At 32.9% G+C, this 23,967-nt stretch overlaps 1 protein-coding gene across 1 annotated transcript; it reads left to right on the top strand.

The window, feature by feature from the left end:
• The first annotated feature begins 5,709 nt into the window (after positions 1–5,709).
• Positions 5,710–11,206, top strand: LOC145975374 (uncharacterized). Its single transcript, XM_083105824.1, has one exon. It carries the CDS (start codon positions 5,762–5,764, stop codon positions 11,150–11,152), a length of 5,391 nt encoding a protein of 1,796 aa, XP_082961950.1. The 5' UTR covers positions 5,710–5,761; the 3' UTR covers positions 11,153–11,206.
• The last annotated feature ends 12,761 nt before the right edge of the window (positions 11,207–23,967 follow it).

The following is a 23,967-nucleotide window of genomic DNA, read 5'->3' on the forward strand; positions in this document are numbered from 1 at the left end:
CTTAACAAAATAATTGAGTTTGTTGAAAAGCAATAAGAATAATGTTTCTATATATTATAAACATTTTTATTTAATAAAGGTATGTAGATAGGGTTCAAAATTATTTATCTAATTTAAATATTGCAGGATTTGCTTATACAGGGTGAGCCATTTTAATTAACGCACTCAATTATTTCGGAAACAAAGTATTTTAGAGAAAAATGTTTCAGACAAAAGTTTTATGGTTTCGAGGGAGCCATAAGATGGTATCATTGGTTTGACACTGAAGAATCATTTGAAGGTCACGTGAAGGTCACTTCAATTTTTTTAAACGGAACACCCTATATATTTTTGCACACTCTTGTAGCTTATCTCGAGAGCTTTCCAAAACACTATAATTAAGAATCTTTTCGTTAAGTACTTTTTGAGTTATGAGGCTTGAAATAATTTCTTAATTTTACATAAACCGTAAAATATCTTGTAAAATATTCATTTTTCGATTATCTTACCTTAATACTTTTACGTACAAAATAATGAGAGGAATCAATTGGTCTAAAGAAAACACATAGTTGTTTTGAAGAAAAAATATGTAATTTGCAATTAACAATTCCATATTTTTTCTTAAAAACAACTATGTGTTTTCTTTACACCAATTGATTCCTCTCATTATTTTGTACGTAAAAGTATTAAGGTAAGATAATCGAAAAATGAATATTTTACAAGATATTTTACGGTTTATGTAAAATTAAGAAATTATTTCAAGCCTCATAACTCAAAAAGTACTTAACGAAAAGGTACTTAATTATAGTGTTTTGGAAAGCTCTCGAGATAAGCTACAAGAGTGTGTAAAAATATATAGGGTGTTCCATTTAAAAAAATTGAAGTGACCTTCACGTGACCTGCAAATGAACTCTTCAGTGTCAAACCAATGATACCATCTTATGGCCCCCTCGAAACCATAAAACTTTTGTCTGAAACATTTTTCTCTAAAATGCTTTGTTTCCGAAATAATTGCGTGCGTTAATTAAAATGGCTCACCCTGTATAAAGAAGTGTGGCTATATTCTTCTGGTAATTCGTCAAGTAATCATTTCACATTACTTTTTATACATTTGAACCCTATCTACATACCTTTATTAAATAATATATTCCATAAATATTCTATGATTTTTATTGTTTAAAATTATTTCGTAAAGCATGTATTATACAAGTTATTTTGTATATGTAAAAGTATATACATTAATAATTTATGTCTAACAAATATAATACATACTTTACAAAATAATTGAGTTTGTTGAAAAGCAATAAGAATAATGTTTCTATATATTATAAACATTTTTATTTAATAAAGGTATGTAGATAGGGTTCAAAATTATTTATCTAATTTAAATATTGCAGGATTTGCTTATACAGGGTGAGCCATTTTAATTAACGCACGCAATTATTTCGGAAACAAAGCATTTTAGAGAAAAATGTTTCAGACAAAAGTTTTATGGTTTCGAGGAGGCCATAAGATGGTATCATTGGTTTGACACTGAAGAGTCATTTGAAGGTCACGTGAAGGTCACTTCAATTTTTTTAAATGGAATACCCTATATATTTTTGCACAATCTTGTAGCTTATCTCGAGAGCTTTCCAAAACACTATAATTAAGTATCTTTTCGTTAAGTACTTTTTGAGTTGGTCTAAAGAAAACACATAGTTGTTTTGAAGAAAAAATATGTAATTTGCAATTAACAATTCCATATTTTTTCTTAAAAACAACTATGTGTTTTCTTTACACCAATTGATTCCTCTCATTATTTTGTACGTAAAAGTATTAAGGTAAGATAATCGAAAAATGAATATTTTACAAGATATTTTACGGTTTATGTAAAATTAAGAAATTATTTCAAGCCTCATAACTCAAAAAGTACTTAACGAAAAGGTACTTAATTATAGTGTTTTGGAAAGCTCTCGAGATAAGCTACAAGAGTGTGCAAAAATATATAGGGTGTTCCGTTTAAAAAAATTGAAGTGACCTTCACGTGACCTGCAAATGAACTCTTCAGTGTCAAACCAATGATACCATCTTATGGCTCCCTCGAAACCATAAAACTTTTGTCTGAAACATTTTTCTCTAAAATGCTTTGTTTCCGAAATAATTGCGTGCGTTAATTAAAATGGCTCACCCTGTATAAAGAAGTGTGGCTATATTCTTCTGGTAATTCGTCAAGTAATCATTTCACATTACTTTTTATACATTTGAACCCTATCTACATACCTTTATTAAATAATATATTCCATAAATATTCTATGATTTTTATTGTTTAAAATTATTTCGTAAAGCATGTATTATACAAGTTATTTTGCATATGTAAAAGTATATACATTAATAATTTATGTCTAACAAATAAATACTATATACAGATGCAATGTGTTTGTAAATTTAATTTTGCAAATATATTTTACTAAGATAATTTGTCATATTGTTATAGTTTTATCGAAATACTATTTAGAAATTAAATGTGCAAATAGTTATAAACATTTTTTAAAAGATCAATATTTTTATATCTATTTTTATAAATATATCTCTATAATTGCAAATCTTAAATTTCATACAATTTCAATATATTTAAATATACAAAAAAAAAGTAATAGCTTCATTATCTTAAAAACAACTTCCTGTAATATTTAAATTCATAAATTATAATGAATTTTAAATCTTACGTATTTTAGAATTAAATAATGTTAAAATAATTATTAAAATAATTATTAAAATAATTTTAAATTGCACATACATTTGCTTGTTGCAAAATTTATTGCAAAATTAAATTTCTATATATTGGATATATTTTAAGTGATATAACTTATGAATTGGATATTTAAAGTATTGATTAAACCTTCAGCCGTTGCGCACGATCTTTAACAAAATACAATACTTAATTGTTTAATCTTTTCGATATCTTTCTGGCAAAAACTCAGTTTTTTGCGAAACGAGAATGTACCGTTTAATTCATTAGGAGCTCTTAAAATTCCACGTGATTCGTGAAAAATCGCACAATTGAAGGATTAAAAAGAGATATGTATTTTATTTTTATTAAGGAAGATGTTGAAAATGTGATATACTGTACAATACTGATATTTATATAGGGTGTTACGCAGGTTTTTTCACTTTTCTTCGTTGAGAATAGAGGTAAGTATAAAATTTTATTTTTTAACTTATTTTATATAAGGCTGCTGTGCGCCTATAAAGAACGGCTGCTGTGCGGTATTATAGAGCTGCTGTGCGCCGTTATAGAGCTGCTGTGCGCTCATAAAAGTGGCTGCTGTGCGCCAATAAAAGGCTGCTGTGCGCCTATAAACAACGGCTGCTGTGCGCCGTTATAGAGCTGCTGTGCGCTTATAAAAAGTGGCTGCTGTGCGCCAATAAAAGGCTGCTGTGCGCCGTTATAGAGTTGCTGTGTGCTCATAAAAAGGTATTATACATAAATAAAACTAATATATATAAAGTTTTTATAAAGTCTATATAAAGTTGTTGTTTGTATAAAAAACGTTTACTTTATATATACAAAATGTCTGTAAAGATAAACAAACAAATAGTCTTAATGCCTAGAGAAAAAGATATAATTATTCGAGGCAATTGGTTAACTGACATTCATATGGAACATTTTGGTCATCTTTTACAAAATTGTTCAGATTATACACCTGTCGAAACCTGGCGAGTGCAGTGTCTTGATACTATTCAATCTATGCCAAAAGATAAAAATCATATTCAAATATTGCATAGTTCATCAGTTCCGTTTGACGGACATTGGGTATGTAGTTACTATAACACAAAATATATATTTATTTATGATTCGTTAAATTCTAAAAGACTGCATAAGCATCATGAACAATTTTTAAAAAGATTATTTCCAACATATGACTTTGAGAAATGTCTTGTTAGATTTCCTACTGTGCAACAACAACCAAATGGTAACGATTGTGGTGTTTTTGCAATAGCATTTGCGATTTCATTATTATTTAATATTAAACCTGAAAGAGTAAAATATAATCATAGTTTAATGCGTTCACATTTGATAAAAATTTTTGAATCAAATATAATTGAACATTTTCCTCAAGATCCACGATATGTTCCTCAAAAAGTGCTTCCATTAGCAATAGTAAAATTCAGAGAAATAGAAGCTGCTCGTGCTCGTAGTATACGGCAATATGAGACTGAATCACAAAAAGAAAATCGGTTAAAAAAACTTGCTGATATTCGTCGATCTAAGAAAGAATTAACCAATAATTGCATGAAAACACAATCCCTCTCAATCAAATGTACAAATTTGGAGAATAGCTGCGCTAAACAGCAACATCAATATACAAAGGATGAAACTAAGCAACAAAAAGAAAATCAGTTAAAAAAACTTGCTGATATTAATCAATCTAAGGAAGAAATAACCAATAGTTGCATGAAAATACAATTGCCTTCAATCCAATATACAAATTTAGAAAATAGTAGCGTTAAACAGCAACATCAATATATACAAGATTTAGAAAATAATCGTGCATTAAAGCGGCGTCAAAATCAACAGAATTTAGAAAATAATCGCCTTAAGAAACGATGTCGATATCAACAAGATTTAGAAAATAATCGTACTAAACAGCGACAGCGATATCAACAAAATTTAGAAAATAATCGCCTTAAGAAACGATGTCGATATCAACAAAATTTAGAAAATAATCGCCTTAAGAAACGATGTCGATATCAACAAGATTTAGAAAATAATCGTACTAAACAACAACAGCGATATCAACAAGATGTAGAAAATAATCGCCGTAAGAAACGATGTCGATATCAACAGGATTCTGTAAGACAATGTGAACAAAAACGCATACGTTATTCTATAAACTTTCAGCGTGAACAGGACAGACAAAAAGCATTAGATTCTAATCGCAAATGGCTTTATAACAAACGATATTATCAGAAAAATAAAAAATCTGCAATAAAAAATAACGATGTTGGAAAAAAAATTATAAAAAAATATGAAAAGTTTTGGTCGAAAAACACCATAAAACTTCAGCATTCTTTAGAAACATTTACTAAAAATATTGTTGAGAAACTCGGTATTAAAAATCATATCGAAAAACGATTAAAAGCCGAAAAAATCGTACGTTGGTGTATGCATGTTAGAAGAAGTTATCTTCGTAATATTTACAAAATGTTATCTTTGATTAAAAAAAAAACAGAAGTAAGTTTGACTCAAGCCGTAAAATGTTCCACAGTTGAAGAGAAATTAGATGTTTTATGTGGCGAATCGAGCCATACAGCCTCATCTGAAAACTATTTTATTGATTCTACATATCGTCATGTAACTTCAAAGGAAACTTTGGTAATGAATGCAGAAGAGAAAGTAGCAAATCTACCGTTAATAAAAACTGCATTGGAACCTTTGGCAATGAATGCAGAAGGACAAGTAGTAAATATATTACCGTTGATAGAAATAGAAGCGAAAAAATCGTGGTCGTGCAATACTTCATGTAAAACTGACGATCCATTTTTAATTAATCGTTATCAGAAATTTCTTGAAACTATAAATACATGTACTTTAAAGAATGTACCCAAATTGATAGAAAATATTCATAAATGTACTATGAAAATTTCAAATGAAAAATTGGGCCATACGCGTAGCTGCCATATTGATTTAACACTTTGCGAAGGAATGTTTCTTCCAATTCAACTATTATCGCCTCATTTTCCACGAGTAAGATATATTAAACGTTTAATTTATCAGCTTACAGATTTTTATCGAAAGATGGATAATCTGGATGAAGCATTAACTCATGCTGATTTAAACACATTAAATGAAATTGTAACTTCTGCACAAGAAAAAGCAGATATGTACAAACATCAACAGGCAGATACAATTCTGAGCGATGATGATATTATTTTTAAATATCATCAAGCGTTTAAGGCCTTGGTTAAGCGGTCAACAGACACACCACGGCATGCTTGCGTATCATGCGAAAAATTGTGTTATAAGAGAAATGTTTCTGAAGTCAATATTCTTCGAGAACAAATAAATATTCAAAGTTGGAGAGGTTTAATGGCACATATACAACAACAAGAAAATAATGCGCAATATATATGTACTTATTGTGCAGGTAAATTTCGTAAAGGCTTAATGCCTGCGTATTGCATCTTGAATAATCTCCTTACAAATGATGTACCCAAAGTAATATCATCTCTTAATACATTTGAAAAAATGATTATACAGAGAGCTAAAGCGTTTCAAACTGTCGTCAAAATGGGAACTGTTATTAATAAAAAGTTGCCTCAAAGGCAAATGGTACAAAAAGTTAAAGGTAGAACATTTCATTTACCACTTCCGTTACAGGAGACGTTGAATAAATTATGTTTGAATACTGACCCAATAAATATTAATAACGAATTATATATTTTAGTTAGAGGTATTCCGACCAAATCAAAGATTATTTGGGAAGAGATGGTTGATGTTAAAAAAATATTTGACGCTTTAACGTGGTTAAAGCGCAACAATGCTTTATACTCCCAAATTATACTGCCAAATGATCATAATGAATTAAACATTTTAGAACAATTAAAAAGTTCAGAGTTTCAAATGGAAGAGACAGAAGCGACATTAGGTGACGAATCTGACAATGAGTCATTAAATAATCTGGTAGAAGAAACGAAAAATGATGTAGAAGTTACATTAGACGATCAGCAGAAGGCAATGTTAACTCAAGTTACTGATGAAAATGACGGCTATTATGAACAATATACTATTTATCCCTTATATGAAAAGAAAGCAAATAAAACTTCGGCAGACTTGTATCAAATGATAAAAATTCAGAATGCGCCTTTGGATAATCGTGAAAAAGATTTAGATTTAATGTGTTTTCCAGATTTATACCCTTTTGGTATTAATGGACAACATGAGATTAGGGAAGTTAAACTTCATGATCATGAATTTATTAAATGTCGTTTGACATCTAAACATCCACAGTACAGATTAAATCAACAATACTTATTTTATTTGTTGAATAATGCGAATATGCGTCAGTTAAGCCGTGGAATTTATCATAAATTGAATGTAACTAATCCTCAAGTTCGTTATACGGCTGCAGAGTATTTAGAAGCAATGTCAAAAGAACAGTTGGAATCTGATCTAACAACAATATTTTCCACACTTCGAAATACGGAACAATATTGGCGTAAACCGAGAAGTAATTTAAGGTGTATGACGCAGCATTACGGACCTGCGACATGGTTTTTAACACTAAGTCCGAGTGAATGGTTATGGGAAGATTTGGGTGAATATATTCGTGAAGTAAATGGATGGCATGATGCTTCCTTATCCGTTAGCGTACTTGTTGTTAAAGATTCTGTATCAACGTCCAGGTTTCTCGATAATAAATTTCGGGCAATGCTTGACTTCATTAGCTCCAAAGATCATCCAATTGGAGAAGTAACGCACTATTTTTGGCGACGAGAATACCAAGGTAGAGGTATACAACATTTCCACTTATTAATTTGGATTAAAAATGCACCGATTTTTGGTGAATCTACAATTGAAGAAGTCTCCAAATTTATTTTACAATATATAAGCTGCAAAATGCCAGATGAAAATATTTCACCATTATTGTATAAACGTGTTGATACGCATCAGCGACATAAACATAACGATTATTGTCTTCGCTCTAAAAAAGTAGGACGTAAAGTTATTCGTCGGTGTCGTTTTGGATTTCCTCGTCCCGTTACTGAAACTTTCAATATGAGAGATGTGGCAACTTCGATAGCAGGTAGAAAACAATTGAAACATAAAAGTAGGCTTTATGATCTTCCTCGAATGGATAATGAAGTTAATATTAATGATTATAATCCTGTTCTTCTTACTGCATGGGAAGGTAATATGGATATACAATTTATTGGTGAAAAATCATCGCTTCTTACTTGGTACATTACTAAATATATAAATAAAGCGGGAAAATGTGAGTTGTCTGATTCTGTTCTTAATATTGAAAATAATAAGAACAAATCATTAGCAAGTCGTCTTTGGAATATGGGTTTGCGATTTATGAATAATAGAGAATGTGGAGCTCTAGAAGCTGCTGATACATTGTTAAGTATTCCTTTGTATGGAACTGATCGAAATACAACTATCAAATGGTTAGATGTTAACCAAATACGACGTAAAAGAATAAAAAACTGCAAGGAAATTGAAGCTCTTGATCCTGAATCTATAGATATATTTTATCCATCTTTAGTAGATGATCTTTATCCACATAGACCAAATGAACTAGAAAATATATCTCTTTATGAATTTGCGCAGTGGTATGATATCTCGAAGATCAAACCTAAAAATAAGTATGTTGAGTATTATAAAATAGATAATGGTAAATATCTTAAGCGACGACAGCGTGGATATCTTATTGATCATTATAAAGTTAATGTTAATACACAACCAGAAAATTATTTCTTTTCGTTATTACTTATGTTTAAACCATGGCGAAAATTAGAAGATCTTAGAAACGGAGACGATACTTATGCCGAATCGTTTCACAAAGAAAAACTGCATCTTATAGAAGCGTTGCGATATCATGAAAAATTAGAAGAATTGCAAAAAGCATTTGAAACCGCAAAACAGTTAGTTCAGCAATGCCTAGACGACGATTTACAAAAACAACAGTCTCAGGATGATCCTGAAAATCCGATAGGTGTTCAAAATATAGAGGCTGGTGAAGCAATGCAAGATTTTAAAGATCTTGGTGATAAAGCAGTTCGCGAAATTGATGTATCTGAAATGATAGCAAAATTAAATGCGGATCAAAAACGTGTATTCGATAAAGTTATCAATACTGTAGAGTCAGATGAATCAGTATTACGATTATATGTTAGCGGAGAAGGTGGTACTGGAAAAAGTTTCTTAATCAAGACTATTAAATGCTGGATAAAACAAAATCTCAACAAAGATACTGCTGTAGCAGCACCTACTGGTATAGCAGCATTTAATATAGATGGTTTGACAGTTCATAGATTGCTTCAATTACCCGTTGAACATGGTCATACTCCTAAATATAAACAACTATCTGATCATGTATTGAAAGTTTTACGAGCAGATCTTAAAGATGTTATTCTTTTTATAATTGATGAAGTGTCAATGATATCTAATTTGACTTTAATGTATATACATCTTCGATTATCTGAAATATTTGACACTAGTGATTGCGATGATGGTTGGTTTGGTCGAAAGCATATTCTTTTATTTGGAGACTTGCTTCAACTACCTCCTGTACGAGATGATCCTATTTTTAAACATTTATCAAATGAAAAAATTGCTAAATATCTTAGTTCCTTAAATGCGGTTAATTTATGGACTACATTATTTGACTATGATGAATTGACAATTAATATGCGCCAGCAAGGAGATGACTCTTACCGCGAGTTATTGTCGAGAATTCGTATCGGTTTACTAACAAAATCTGATTGTAAGATTCTGGAAAATAAAAAAATTTCTTTTAAAGCTGATTCCTTCGAATCTAGATTAAATGAGTTATGTACTTTCATTAACAATCTGTCATCAGACACCGTTTGTTTACTACCCACTTGTCATATGTGTGATGTTCTCAATGATGCAATGTTAAGCCGCATTGTTTCTAAAGAAATAATATTAATTGCTGAAGACACGATTGACTGTATTTCATATGTAAAAAAGAAAGTATTAAAAGTATTATCAAATAATGATGATGATAATTCTAGAACAGCTGGGCTTTCGAAAAAAATTATAATTAAAATTGGAGCGAAAGTTATGATACGGCGTAATATTGATGCTAGTTTGGGTCTTGTAAACGGTACAATTGCTAAAGTGATTTCAGTTGTACAAGATAATGATTACGTAGAAAAGATCAAACTTCTTTTACCATCAGGTTTAGAATATTTAATTGAAAGAGTAAGTGTTAAATTTGAGGTAGTGGATAGAGCGTACGTTGTCAGAAAACAATTTCCATTATCTTTGAGTTACGGCATCACTATTCATAAAAGCCAAGGATTAAGTTTGCAAAGTGCTATTATGGACATTGGTAACTCTGTATTTAATTGTGGCCAAACTTACGTTGCATTATCGCGAGTAACATCTTTAGAAGGATTATATTTAATTAACTTCGATCCTTCATCGGTAATAGCTAGCGAAGACGCAATTATTGAATATAATCGTCTAAAACAGATACACAAACCAAAAGCAGAAATTATTGCCATGTCAAAGGAACAGTATTACAAAGTGAAAGATGTTTTATGGGCGTTACCAAAAGTAGTTGCTTCTGTTCAAAAATCAAGTTTAGATCAAAATGTTCGACAAAGTACTGCTTGGGTCATGCATGGTTTCCAAAATACAGATAAGGTTTCATGCTATGCAAATGCAGTATTACAGTGTTTATTGAATTTAAATGCCATTAGGCAGCAATTGTCCAATTGTGATAAATCAGATGTTTTACGTGTGTTAATGCATCGATATGAAAATGGAATATGTAATCTAAATACATACGCAATACGACAATGTTTAGGAGAATATTTTTCAAGTCCCGTAAAACGAAATGCATCTGATTTTTTTATGGCTCTTTGCGAAAAATATGATTGTATAAAAAGTTTGGTGAGGCATCAAATAACTTCTATTAGACGGTGTAAAATTTGTGATAATACAAAAACTATTGTTGATAATAATATTATTATTTCTGTTCCTATTAATAACTTGAAAAAGAAAAGTTATAATCTTAATGATTTGTTAAATATTACGTTTTCACATTGGTGTCAGTCGCATAATGAATCGTGTGAATATTGTACTGAAAGTAATATAATATTAAAAAATGAAATAATATTGACAAAAGAGATAGTTGTGATTCGTTTAATATTTTTATCACAGGATAATAAATTAATGAAAGCAACACACAACTTTAATTTGAGTGCTATTCCAACAACTAAAGTATTAATAGATGGACAGTTGTATAAAGTGATGAATGCTATATTTGATCATGGCTCAAGTATCGATGAAGGTTATTATATAAGTATGTGCAGAGAAGGAACATCTAATATTTGGATCGAAGCTAATGATGCTCAAGTTAAAAAAAGACAGTGGCCTAGAGGTGCTAAAAATGTTTACTTACTTTTTTTACAGAAGATGGCTAGTAAATAATATATATCGAAAGTTATAAAATAAAGAAGCAGTTAAAAAATTCTTTATTAAAAATATATTTATGTAATATCTAACTTGTGATTAATATTTAATTATTTAATAATTGTATTTCGATCAGTCCCATATAAAAGAATGTTGTAATGTATCAACAATAATTTCGTGAAGACTGCTTCATATTCTGCATTATTTATGAACTGTGAAAAAATATTTAGGTAAGTTGCCAACACTACCGTGTCTCTTGATAATTTGTCTTTATTTTCCTTACTATTAAAAATAGAATTAAATAACTCACTTTTTCTCCGTTCCATTTATATATTCAATGATAAATTAGATAAGCAAAGCAACGATTATTCATTAATGGATTTATAAGTATTAATTGTGAATAATAAATGTAGATTTCTAATGACGTATTGATTTGTAATTATCCGTTATTTTTGCAATAAGAATAGCAAAGAAGTTTGAAGGATCTGAATATCTATATAGTAAGCAAAGAGGACCGTCGAATTTTAATGAAATATGACGGGGGTGGTGGCGGGTTCTTTGCTCATTTATTTAAAGATGTTTAACATATAGTACAAAAAAGAGTGATATCCCTAAAAAAATTACCCTTTTAAAAAAAAGGTAAAAAAAGGTGCTAAGTCCGCGTAAAAAACAGTATATGTATTTGCAAAATAGTGTATTATTAACTGTAAAAAACTATTATAAAAAACCTGTCTCCAAAATAGTGTTATTTTAAAACTGTAAAAAACTACTGTAAAAAACCTATCTTCAAAATAGGATTATTTTAATCTACAAAATAGTTATTTTAATCTGCACAAAATAGTGTTATTTTAAACCGTAAAAAATTGTTCTACAAATTATTTTAATTTTGTGTAAAATTGTATATCCTACAAAAATAATGATATCAAAAAAATTGCGCTAAGTGAAAATAAAAACTTATAAAAATATTTTAACCAAAAGAAGTTATACAAAATGTTGTTTTAATTTTCTACATTATATCCTAGAAAAATGATGATATCCAAAAATTACGCTAATTGAAAATAAAAACTTAAAATATTTTAACTAAAAAAAATTGTACAAAATAATTGTTTTAATTTCCTACAAATAATATTAAAAAGTTGCGCCAACTGAATAAAAATTTTCACTATAAAATATACATTTCTTTTTTATTTCCAATAGTAAAAGAAAAATGATATTAAATGAATTGTAATATATCTATTATAAAAAATCGTTGAAAATATGAACAATCATATACATTGCAATAATCATATGCATATATCCTGAAAAGTTTAATTGAAAAAAAAAAAAGGACATGATAATACAAAATTAAAAATTAGAAATTAATAAAAAAAAAATAAAAATTTATATAAAAATTAAAAATTAATACATATAAAAAAATTTTAGTTAAAAAACTTAGCGCTGCTACGTTGAATAATGTGCTAATGAAATTAGCAGCGCTAAGTTTTTTAACTAAAATTTTTTTATATGTATTAATTTTTAATTTTTATATAAATTTTTATTTTTTTTTTATTAATTTCTAATTTTTAATTTTTTTAATAATTTTTAATTTTGTATTTTGTATTATCATTTCCTTTTTTTTTTTTCAATTAAACTTTTCAGGATATATGCATATGATTATTGCAATGTATATGATTGTTCATATTTTCAACGATTTTTTATAATAGATATATTACAATTCATTTAATATCATTTTTCTTTTAATATTGGAAATAAAAAAGAAATGTATATTTTATAGTGAAAATTTTTATTCAGTTGGCGCAACTTTTTAATATTATTTGTAGGAAATTAAAACAATTATTTTGTACAATTTTTTTTAGTTAAAATATTTTAAGTTTTTATTTTCAATTAGCGTAATTTTTGGATATCATCATTTTTCTAGGATATAATGTAGAAAATTAAAACAACATTTTGTATAACTTCTTTTGGTTAAAATATTTTTATAAGTTTTTATTTTCACTTAGCGCAATTTTTTTGATATCATTATTTTTGTAGGATATACAATTTTACACAAAATTAAAATAATTTGTAGAACAATTTTTTACGGTTTAAAATAACACTATTTTGTGCAGATTAAAATAACTATTTTGTAGATTAAAATAATCCTATTTTGAAGATAGGTTTTTTACAGTAGTTTTTTACAGTTTTAAAATAACACTATTTTGGAGACAGGTTTTTTATAATAGTTTTTTACAGTTAATAATACACTATTTTGCAAATACATATACTGTTTTTTACGCGGACTTAGCACCTTTTTTTACCTTTTTTTTAAAAGGGTAATTTTTTTAGGGATAGAGTAAACAGTAGCAAGGACAACAATAATGGTTATGGTTATGGATGTGGAGATACCCGTGTAATTTTATACACGCGGCATTAGGTATTTGTCGAGACATCACAAATAGTGGAAAGGAAGTATATAGATAGTATTTCAGTAAGATCTCTGATGCAAATAGAACATTGATGTATGGGGCTCAGAGTGGTTAGGTTTCGTAAGCAGTTGGCGCAACGGTATTCCACGTGGAATGGTCCAATGAAGAAATAGTGAACAAAGAATTGAGGAAGCTGAGTAATTAGTAGAGATAATTGTATCTCGATATAGCAGGGCTCACAGAAGTATGTATTGAAGTATGGATCTCGGTATCCTTGAGTTATCGCACAACAAAAGACACCGGACATTCTTTCGATATGTCCTATAGCGCAGGGGTTCTGTCGTAGACATTTACGACTATGGGGTATGTATAATCGGTATGAGTCGAAGTCTCTTCTAGTGTTTGTAGTAATTTAGTAGCTGTTGCGACACAGGGAATGCAATTAATTATATCTTGAGTTTCTATTACCACTATACCGCAAGTTATGCAGTATTCTTCTTTAACTAGATGACTATTTACAAAAAAATGTCTATGAATTTTCTGGTAATTTGCCCGGATTATCGCGGTGTGAGTTTGATCGTAACACCGGTCACAAAAATTAGTGTCATCCTCGAGGCAGATTGCCCCGTGGACATGAGTGCAGTGAGCGAATAGGAATGAATCCCTGATTCGATGTACCTGCTGGATATTTGGCTGCGGCCGAATCGGCTGTCGGTGCCAAAGCATCTGAAATAAAAAGAGAATTAACATTAATGTTTCATCCGGGTTTAGAATGTGCGAGCTTTACTTTGTCGACGTGGACAATTCGAGTTTGATTTCCGATTTTGAGTTTGACGTTGCTGGGAGGTAATAATTCAAGTACCTCATGGGGACCCGTATACTGGTCGGCGAATTTTCCTTTACGCGGTTCTTTTAATAAATAAACTAACGTTCCTTGTTCAAGAGCTCGAGGATTTATATTTCGATCATAATATCTCTTGCTTCTCTCTTTAGCTTGTACTAGATTTGAATGAGCTTGAGCTTGCAGATCTCTTATTTTATTAAAGAGGTTCGTGATATATTCATGGTAAGTAGGTTCAGTGTTTTCTTCGATGATAGGATGTGCAGAGGGTAGTCGAGCTATTCGCCCGAAAACCAATTCGTAGGGTGAATATCTAGTTCCTTCGTGTACGCTAGTGTTGTATGAAAACATTGCGAGTTTAATATATTCGTCCCAATTTACTTCTCTATTTATTTGTGTCTTTAGGTACTCCGTTACTACATGATGTGAGCGTTCTAGTGATCCATTTGACTGAGGGTGATAAGCTGTGGTCTTAAAATGTTGTATGCCAAACTTCTTCGTTAATTGTCTCATTAGAGCTGATAAAAAGTTAGTTCCCTGATCCGTTAATATGGCACGAGGGGCTCCGTATATGCAAATAAATTCCTTGGTAAAAGCGTCAGCTATTGTTAAAGATGTGGCTTCTTGTAGAGGTGATGCCACGGAATATTTCGTTAGTAAATCTTGCATGGTTAATATGTATTGATGATTGTTATCCGTGATGGGCAGAGGTCCCATAATATCTAATGAAACCTTGTCGAAAGCCATTCCAGGCGTATCAGTAATAACCATTGGTTGCTTTGTTTTAACTCTAGTTAATTTCTTTAGCTGACATTCACGGCAAGTCCTTATAAAATCTTGAATATCTTTCTTCATTGTCTTCCAACAATATCGAGAACGGAGGCGGTTATATGTTTTTGTCACTCCTTTATGTCCGCCATGCGCAGAGGCATGGTTTTCTAAAATGAGAGAGAGTCGTTGTTCCATTTCGGGGGTTTGTATAAGATTTAGGCATATAGTAATTTTGATAGGTAGTTCTTGGAGATGTTTTTTAAACTGGTTAATTATATAGGACCATGGCAAATCGTCGAAACGGTCGGTTTTGCTAAGACTGAAAGATGATAGATCGAGTTCAGTAATGACGTCTACTAAAGATTTCAAACAGTTTTTAAGATTTTGAGCTTCTATTAAAATACGATTGTTTAATTTTATAGGGAGAGCGATAAGCGTGTTGGATTCTACTGTACGAATTCTGGCTCTTTCGAATGTTAATTCTTCGTAATTAGGAAGCAAGTTAGCTTCTTGATATAGTTTGGCTCCATTATCGTAAGGAGTACCATCTTGGTAAAGAAATATTACATGGTTATCCTTTTGTTTTAACAGGCTTTCTCGTACTTCTCGTATTTGAGCTTGGCTCCATGGCGGTGGCTCTGGAGGTTTCGGTTGATGAGGTATAATATTCGAATCTATTATTTCAGTATAATCGGACTCAGTACTTTCGTCGGAGTCTGTTACTTCTTCGATGATAACTTGACTGTCATCGTGATCTTCAGAGTCGATATTGGAGTTTTCCAATTCTTGCTGCTGTATGGGGGTAGAGTTTCTTGTAGCTTGAACGATTCTTTTATTCTTTTGATTTAATTTTTGTTTTCTAGAGATGCCTGGAGGTTGAGGCGAGAAAATAGATTCATCGGAAGAATATTCGTCAACAATGAATAATGGTACGGCTATGTTGACAGCAGGATTTCTAGATAAAGCGTCGGCGTTATTATTTAAAGTTCCTTTTTTATATTTTATTTCGTATTGGTATTCGGATAATTTCATCCGCCATTTCCATAATCGCGAAGAAGGGTCCTTAATGGAATGTAGCCACACTAAAGGCTTGTGATCCGTGATAATTGTAAAAGTTCTGCCATATAAATATGGTCGAAAGTGGTTTACACAGTAAATAATTGCAAGGCATTCTTTTTCAATCGTAGAATAATTTTGTTCTGCTGTATTCAAAACGCGTGAAGTATAAGCTATGGGTAAATCTTTTCCAATTTCTCCTTGACTAAGTACGCCTCCGACGGCATATCCAGAAGCGTCGGTGGTTAATATAAAAGGTTGATTAAAATCCGGATATTGCAATATAGGTTTGGAACATAATGAATGCTGTAATTTATTAAATGCTTCTGCTTGATTTTCTTTCCATTCAAATTTCTTATTCTTTTTCAAAAGATCTGTTAATGGCTTGGCGGTTTTGGAGAAATTCGGTATGAATCTTCGATAATATCCAGCTAATCCTAAGAACTGCTTAATGTTTTTGGGATTTCTTGGCGTAGGAAATTTCATAATGGCGTTTACTTTTGCAGGATCGGGTCTGACTCCGTCAGCTCCGATTATATGTCCTAAATACATGACTTCTTGTCGTAGGAATTCGCATTTATCAGGTTGCAGCTTTAAGTTTGCTGTTCTCAATCTTTCCATTAATCTTTCGAATTTGACTTCGTGTTCCTTTAGAGATCTTGCATATATAACGATGTCATCCATGTAAACGAATAATTCGTTTCCTTGTAAGCCAGAGAGCACGTTATCCATCAGTCTTTGAAATGTTGCGGGTGCGTTTTTTAATCCAAACGGCATTCTTTTAAACTGGTAGTGTCCATAAGGTGTGGAAAAAGCAGTCTTATGAGCATCTTTTGATGACATAGGAATCTGATGAAATCCTGACGCTAAGTCTAATACAGAGAAATATTTAGCGGACCCGAGTTGATCGAGTATATCTGTTATATTTGGTAAAGGATAAGCGTCTCCTATGGTTTTTTCATTAAGATTACGGTAGTCGATGACCATTCGCCATCGTTTGTTTCCTAGGGAGTCTGGTTTTTTAGGAACAATCCAGAGTGGTGAGTTATAAGGTGAGGTTGATGCTTCAATTAAGTCTGAGGATAATAATTCGGTTACTTGTTTATCGATCTCTTCTTTATGTACAGGGGGAAACCTGTATTGTTTTGTGTGGACTGGTACTTCATTAATAGTAGGAACATAGTGTTGCGCGGCATTGGTAGCTTGAAGATGTTCACCAGTAATATGAAATCTATTGGCGTGCTTGTATACTAGAGACTGTATATTTGCTGACTCCTCGGAGTTCAGATGTTCTAGTCGAAGAAGGTTTATAACGTCAGTAGCTCTTTCAGTAGATTGGGGCAATGCTTGATTAAAATAAATAGGATTGTCGATGGCATTAGAGAATTTCCCTCGGGTTTCTTCTAATCCAACGGAGTTAGTAGCTGATACGTCTGGCTCACAGACGTCAAAATCTTGTAGTTGAATAACGGGGATATTGAAAATGAATTCTTCCTCGGAAGTGTTAAAGATAGGCATGTATGCCTTCCCGTTATTATTAGTAACGATTGCTTGCCCATAATAGATGCCTTCGGCTAGAGTATGACGTGGCACATAACCGACTGGTTGATGACTTGAGATTGGAAAAGAGCAAGGGGTAACGCTCCTTCCTTTAAGAAGTATAGAATTTGAGTTTAGAAAAGGAATTCTTTCATCCTCGTGTTGAATAAAATTATTTTTGTAATCTATAGTAACGGCTCGTTACCTCAGGAACTTGTTGCCTAAGATCCCATCCTGTGGGAATGCGATTGAGTCAGAGATTACATAGAATTCGGACGTTCTGCCGAGTATCGTCATAAAAATGACGCCTAAAGTAACGACGGTTTCAGAGGCAATCCCTTGCAAGCAGAGGGGATTGGTTGTATCAAGATTAACGTATGGTTTCAGGCATCCTTCCTTAATAAGGTTTAAACCGGATCCTGAATCAATCATAAATCTGCATTCCTTTGCCAAATCTGGAGAGGCTAATGTAATCGTAGGTAAATCCGTAGGATGCTGATTGCTGTTCAATTGGCAGATCCGGAGGCTTGCACTGTTGCTTCCGGGGGGACTGTGGCGCTTGGTTTTCCTTGTACGATATAAGTCGGGCGCCCTTGTTGCTGATCGTTCCGACGGACGCCGGGATTTATCGGAACGCCTTGAGCGTTTCCCGAATTTACTGGTTGCTGTATTCTTTCTTGAGCTCGTCTCCAGGCTAGTTTTCGGCATTCTTGTATCAGGTGGCCTGGAGTTTTACAATAACGGCAAATCTTTGTTTAATAATTCTGCGGAGATTGTCCAGTGGGTATTGCTGGTCTTGAGAATGTCGGAAGAGCTGGTGGTAATATAGTTGTATTCCCATTACCCGGTTTAGATTGATTATTAGTGTTGTTAGCTACAGGAAATTGGCGAGAAGTGTTATTGTAATTATTAGGTCGATCTGCACGTGGTTGGAAATTCGGACGGAACACGGTTCGTTTCCGTATGTTCTCTGCTTCTATAGTTTTTGATAATTGGATGGCAGTGCTTATTCCATCTTTGAGAGTATGCGGATGTTCCAACTTGACTCTTACTAGCAGATCAGATGGAAGTCCGTTAATGAAACTGTGTAATGTAGTCATCTCGATTGCATCTTTTAATCTTTCATCTATATGTCCAGTATAGTCTGTTTCTCCATCGACGATTGCAGCACGTAATTCTTGTACTCTTCCAATATAATCGAAAATATCTTCGTTGTGCTTCATGTATACATTTGCCAATTCTCCTCTATATTGGTCTACCGATTTATTCGGTCCAAATATAAGCTTCAATCTTTGTGTTAATTCAAAAACAGTATGGTATTCAGATCCTTCTACTGCGGAGTAAGCGTGTCCTTGTAATTTATTCATTATTAATTGGACTAAGAAATATTCATGATACTGCGGTATTAATTCAAGAGCGCGTTCGCATATTTTACTGAAATGGAAAACGGACATTTTATGTCCATCGAATTTAGGAATCGTGTCGATAGCATCTTTAAGTCGTATGGGGGATGGTTGATCCATCACATCAAATTTATGTGGAGAGAGTTGCGGAGTCGTTTGTGTTTCAGGCCTATCATGCCTTGTGTCTTGAGTGGAATTTTCCAAGTTCGTAATCCTTGAATTAATTCTTTCAATTTGATCAGCTATCTTATGCATCGATGATATTAATTGTTCCATGCCTGTGGAGTCTTCGGTAAATTCTCTTTGTTCTAATTCTTCTTGAGCTCTTCTAAGACGCTCTTGTTTAACTTGTAGATCCTCTGACTGTTCTTTTAATAATTGTTCCTTCTCGTGCATCTTCTTCATTATGATTTCAATTTCTTCTGGGCTATATTGTTTTTTCGTAGCTCCTGTGGTTACGGAGCTTGCAGAGCTTGAGCGAGTTTGCATGATTACGTTGAAAATTGTTTATTCTTATCCACTGAATCTCTCAAAAGCACAGATCCTTCGGCAGATCCCACCGCTGCCACCAAAAATAAAGTTTTCTGTTACGTCCCCAGTTCCTCAGGACCGGTCTGGAAGTCTTACTTTCCCAGTTGGACGCAATTAATCTCTCAATTTGTTTTAGGGCAACCTGCTAGGCCGGCTATACCCTGGGACGCCGAGAGATTGAAGGTCTATTGTGCTTAGAGAGGATTCTAGGTGGAGAGTGAATAAACATTCATACTAAATTTTATAAGTTTATTTTGTTTTGTTCAAAGTATATATATATATTTTTATTTTACAAATTTGAATATCCTTTTATTCCTCCCTCGGGTAACCGTACAATTCTGGTAGAAAGTAAGAATATTCGATGTTTATGGTTGAGATGGGTCTTTCTGGGGAAGCTAAGGAAATCTCTAAGGGCTCAAAGGGGTCTGGGTCTTCATATGCCACGGGGGAATAGCTAGGAGGACTATATAGGCTGTTTTCCTCGGGATAGTAGTTGTATAGGGGTACGGTGTCAAGATGTTGGAATGTCCCCGAGATGGAAGCAGTCTCTGGACTCTGACTCCAATCCACTGAAGGTCCAGGGATGGATGCCTGGTCGGAGTTTAACGAGATGGTTGAACAGTTGCTTCTATCTTCGGTAATTCTTTCTACTAGATTGGAGGGAGAATATTGATTATGTGGGACTGGGATAATTTCGTGGCTTTCTTCCTCAATAGTGATTATGGGGATAGGTGACTGAGGTTCTAAGTCGATGATCTCGGGAACTGGTGCAATGATTTCATTCTCAAGAGTGATGATAGGGAAGAAGGTACGTCGCGTTTGCCTATTTCGTCTCACACGGCGTAGAATATTTCGACGGGTATTGAAGTTACCTTGTCTCACTCGGACCATCTGTCGTTTAATTAACCAATTATAAACCTGTCTATTTAATATTTAAGACTTTGGTGATTTTGAAGTCACTTACTTTTGCGTAAAGTTGAATTTAAGAATACCCGATACCTGTTAATAAAAAAAAGAAAAAGGGAATTCCATATGAATGCTCAATTTATAATTGTTATCCCGAGTATAGTCAGATAGATGTCCCCAAAGTTGATAGAAGTATAGACCGGCAGAAATAGAAAGATTAGTATAAAAAATTTTATTGTTGGTAACGTTGACTCCCGAAAATTACCGACCGTCGGTAATGTAGATTTCTGTTTTACCGACCGATGGTAAGTTAGGTTTCTGTTTTACCGACCGATGGTTAGCGGCACTTTCTGTTTTACCGACCGATGGTAAGTTAGATTTCTGTTTTACCGACCGATGGTTAGCGTCACTTTCTGTTTTACCGACCGATGGTAAGTTATCGACTGATGGTAAGTTATCGACCGATGGTAAGTTATCGACTGATGGTAAGTTATCGACCGATGGTAAGTTTTGATTGACGACTATTGGAAAAATTACCAACTGATGGTAAATTAGGATTATCGAGAATTTATTTGTTTGAAATGTTAATGTGTTATCTTGGTTTCAAAAAGATTCTTATTTTATTTTGATTCTCTGAAAATCGAGAGAGGATTCGAGGAAAAATCAGGAGTTTGGATACGCTGACAAGGTATCCACCTATCATACGGCTGGCTTAGTATTAACCTCGTAAGGTTAGGTTATAATTGCAAGTAGTGATAATGATTCAAAACTAAGCCAGTGTATTGTCTCTAAATCCTGGGATGTATCTCGTATTTTGAAGTTAAGGCTAAATTCAATCCAAGATCAAAAGGTCAACTTCTATCATTGGGATAAATCCCTCAAGATAATTGCCTATTAATCGAAAACTGTATTTTCGCCTACTCGGACGTCGATTGACAGGAGGCCGCTTATTTTTTCTATTGCCTCACCAGCTCTAGGTTGAGAAACAACCTCTATCATGGGAATAAATTCCTCAAGATAATTATTTTTCCACCGAGCCAGACTTGGGTTCGACCTGCCGCTGCAGTTTCGCACTCGCTCACTGTCTATCGCGTCGTCTTATCAAAGAGATAAGTCCCAGATAAATTTTCCAATTGGAAATGATATTTACTAAGTTGAATAATTGGATTAAGGGATACGGGTAATCAAAGGTAAGGTTCCCGAATTGTCGCGCACTGTTTCACTGAATTTAGTTGTTAGTAGAAATTAAAGGTTAGATTAATGACAAGTGGCCGGATATTTACCAGTGTCTGAAATGTCCTAGTGTGTGAAGGCTGCTTCCCTTCACTAGGCTGATGAGTGGATGCTGCTTCCTTCCACTGGATACCTTCCGCTACCTCAGTGACAGTTCGGGATGGAGGTTGCAGTCCAGAAGTTCGATTGAGAAACTCAATGTTCAATAGTCACTGAATTTATTAACTGAATACACGTACAAAATCTCGGAGATATAAGTATTAACACTGTGAATATCGTTGGGCAAAATGCCAGTAGTTAAGTGTTGAAAACGTTGGGCCAAATGCCAAGTTATCACTGTAAATATCGTTGGGCCAAATGCCGGAGGTAGTTGAATGTTGAAGATCGTTGGGCCAAATGCCAGAGGTAGTTGAATGTTGAAAACGTTGGGCCAAATGCCAAGTTATCACTGTAAATATCGTTGGGCCAAATGCGAGGAGGACCGCTCTGCACGGGTTTATATAGTCGTCAGTCCCAGTTTTGCACACGGTCCCAATAGTAGGAGATGCGCTTCTCCGTGGAGGGAGTCGAGCAGTGATTGGTTCCCTCCTCTGCTTCTGGCTGCGCGCGCCTCGAAAGATGCGTCCGCCTCGAGGGATGTGCCGCGTTGTCAACGGGTGATTGGTTTTCTCTGACGTGATTGTTGCGCAATGATTTGGGATTGGCTCCCGCTGACGTGACGGATGCGCGCGCCTCGGAAGATGCGCGCGCCTCGGCGTGGGCGGCGCGGTCGCTCATTGGTTCCCTTCTCCGGGCTGGTTGCGCGCGCCGCTGGCACGAGCGTGGGGAAGATGCGCGCGCTGCTGGGCGTTGCCGCAGGAATTGGGCGTAGTTTGGGCGTAGTTTAATTTGTAGATGGTGGGACTCTTCAGAATTGTAGTGGGGGTGACGGAGCGGTCAGTATAGAATCGGCTATACTGGTTGCATTGTATTTTGACACATAAGTTTTATAATAATTATTAGACCATCAGAATTTCTTTGCAGTTTATATGCATATATTTTCTAATGTAGTTTTTTAAGCTCTAGCTGTAGAAATGTCAACGGAGTTTCTAGCATGCTCCGTTCGAAAGTTCATTTTTGTCTCTATGTATTATTATGGAAAATGCCTTTAAATATTGTTAATAAATTCTGACATCATAATTATTATAATTACAATTATTTTAACATAAGTATTTATGATTATGCGGTGGGATATAAGTATATAAAGACTATAAATTATTTCAGTAAATGGTGCAACAATTTTTATTCTTTGCTTTTATTTTTTAATATTTATATCTATATTTTATTTTAATATTTATATCTCTATTTATATCTATATTTTATTTTAATATTTATATCTATATTTATATCTATATTTTTAATATTTATATCTATATTTATATTTATATCTATTAGGTTCTTGAATAAAAATTATATTTATATCTATTAGGTTCTTGAATAAAAATTATTGCATGTACTTAATATTAATGTTTAACAATAAGTTAATTATTTCGTTATGTTGCGCAATGTTCTCTTGAACGGATTTTTTGTGGATTAATATATAAATGGAGGTTATTGCATACGCTTAATAACAATAAATTCATTTGTTACTTAATGATAATTAATTATTTCATCATGTTGCGTAATGTTGTGCAATAATATTCGAGCGGAATATTCCATAGTCTTAGTTTGGAATGTGATGATGACTCATAATATCGCATACGGAAAATTATATTTTAAAACTTCGTTTATAAAATTAGTAGTATTGGAGTTTTCATAATTATGTATACATGTGTCTGTCTGACTTTTTATGCTCCTTAAGGGAAAATTGTCATAAGATTTTTATTTATAGTATTTTTCGAGTTAATCTGGAATCAATGATTTTTGATATAATTTAGGCCCCGAAATAATTAGATATACATGTAGTCGGTGCCGAGACATGTTCAAAAATATATATATATGTATATAAAGTCTTTTGGTTTTTGATTTGTAAAATTTCTTGTGTATCAGGATTACATATTAATGAAAGAGGTATTCTCTTATATGTCGGTGAAGTTAGTATCATCGCTACACCAGAGATGGCGCTGCCCTCTGTCGGTAATGTGGGTATGGACAGTCTTCACTGTCGGT

The sequence above is a fragment of the Camponotus vicinus genome, unplaced genomic scaffold, assembly GCF_025532165.1.
Source record: "Camponotus vicinus isolate PSW18456_S1 unplaced genomic scaffold, iyCamVici1.0 SCAF_8, whole genome shotgun sequence".
Classification (NCBI taxonomy): Eukaryota; Metazoa; Arthropoda; class Insecta; order Hymenoptera; family Formicidae; genus Camponotus; species Camponotus vicinus.

Excerpts from the sequence above, each read along its gene's own strand:
- LOC145975374 (XM_083105824.1), top strand. The coding sequence starts at position 5,762 with ATGGATAATCTGGATGAAGCATTAACTCATGCTGATTTAAACACATTA.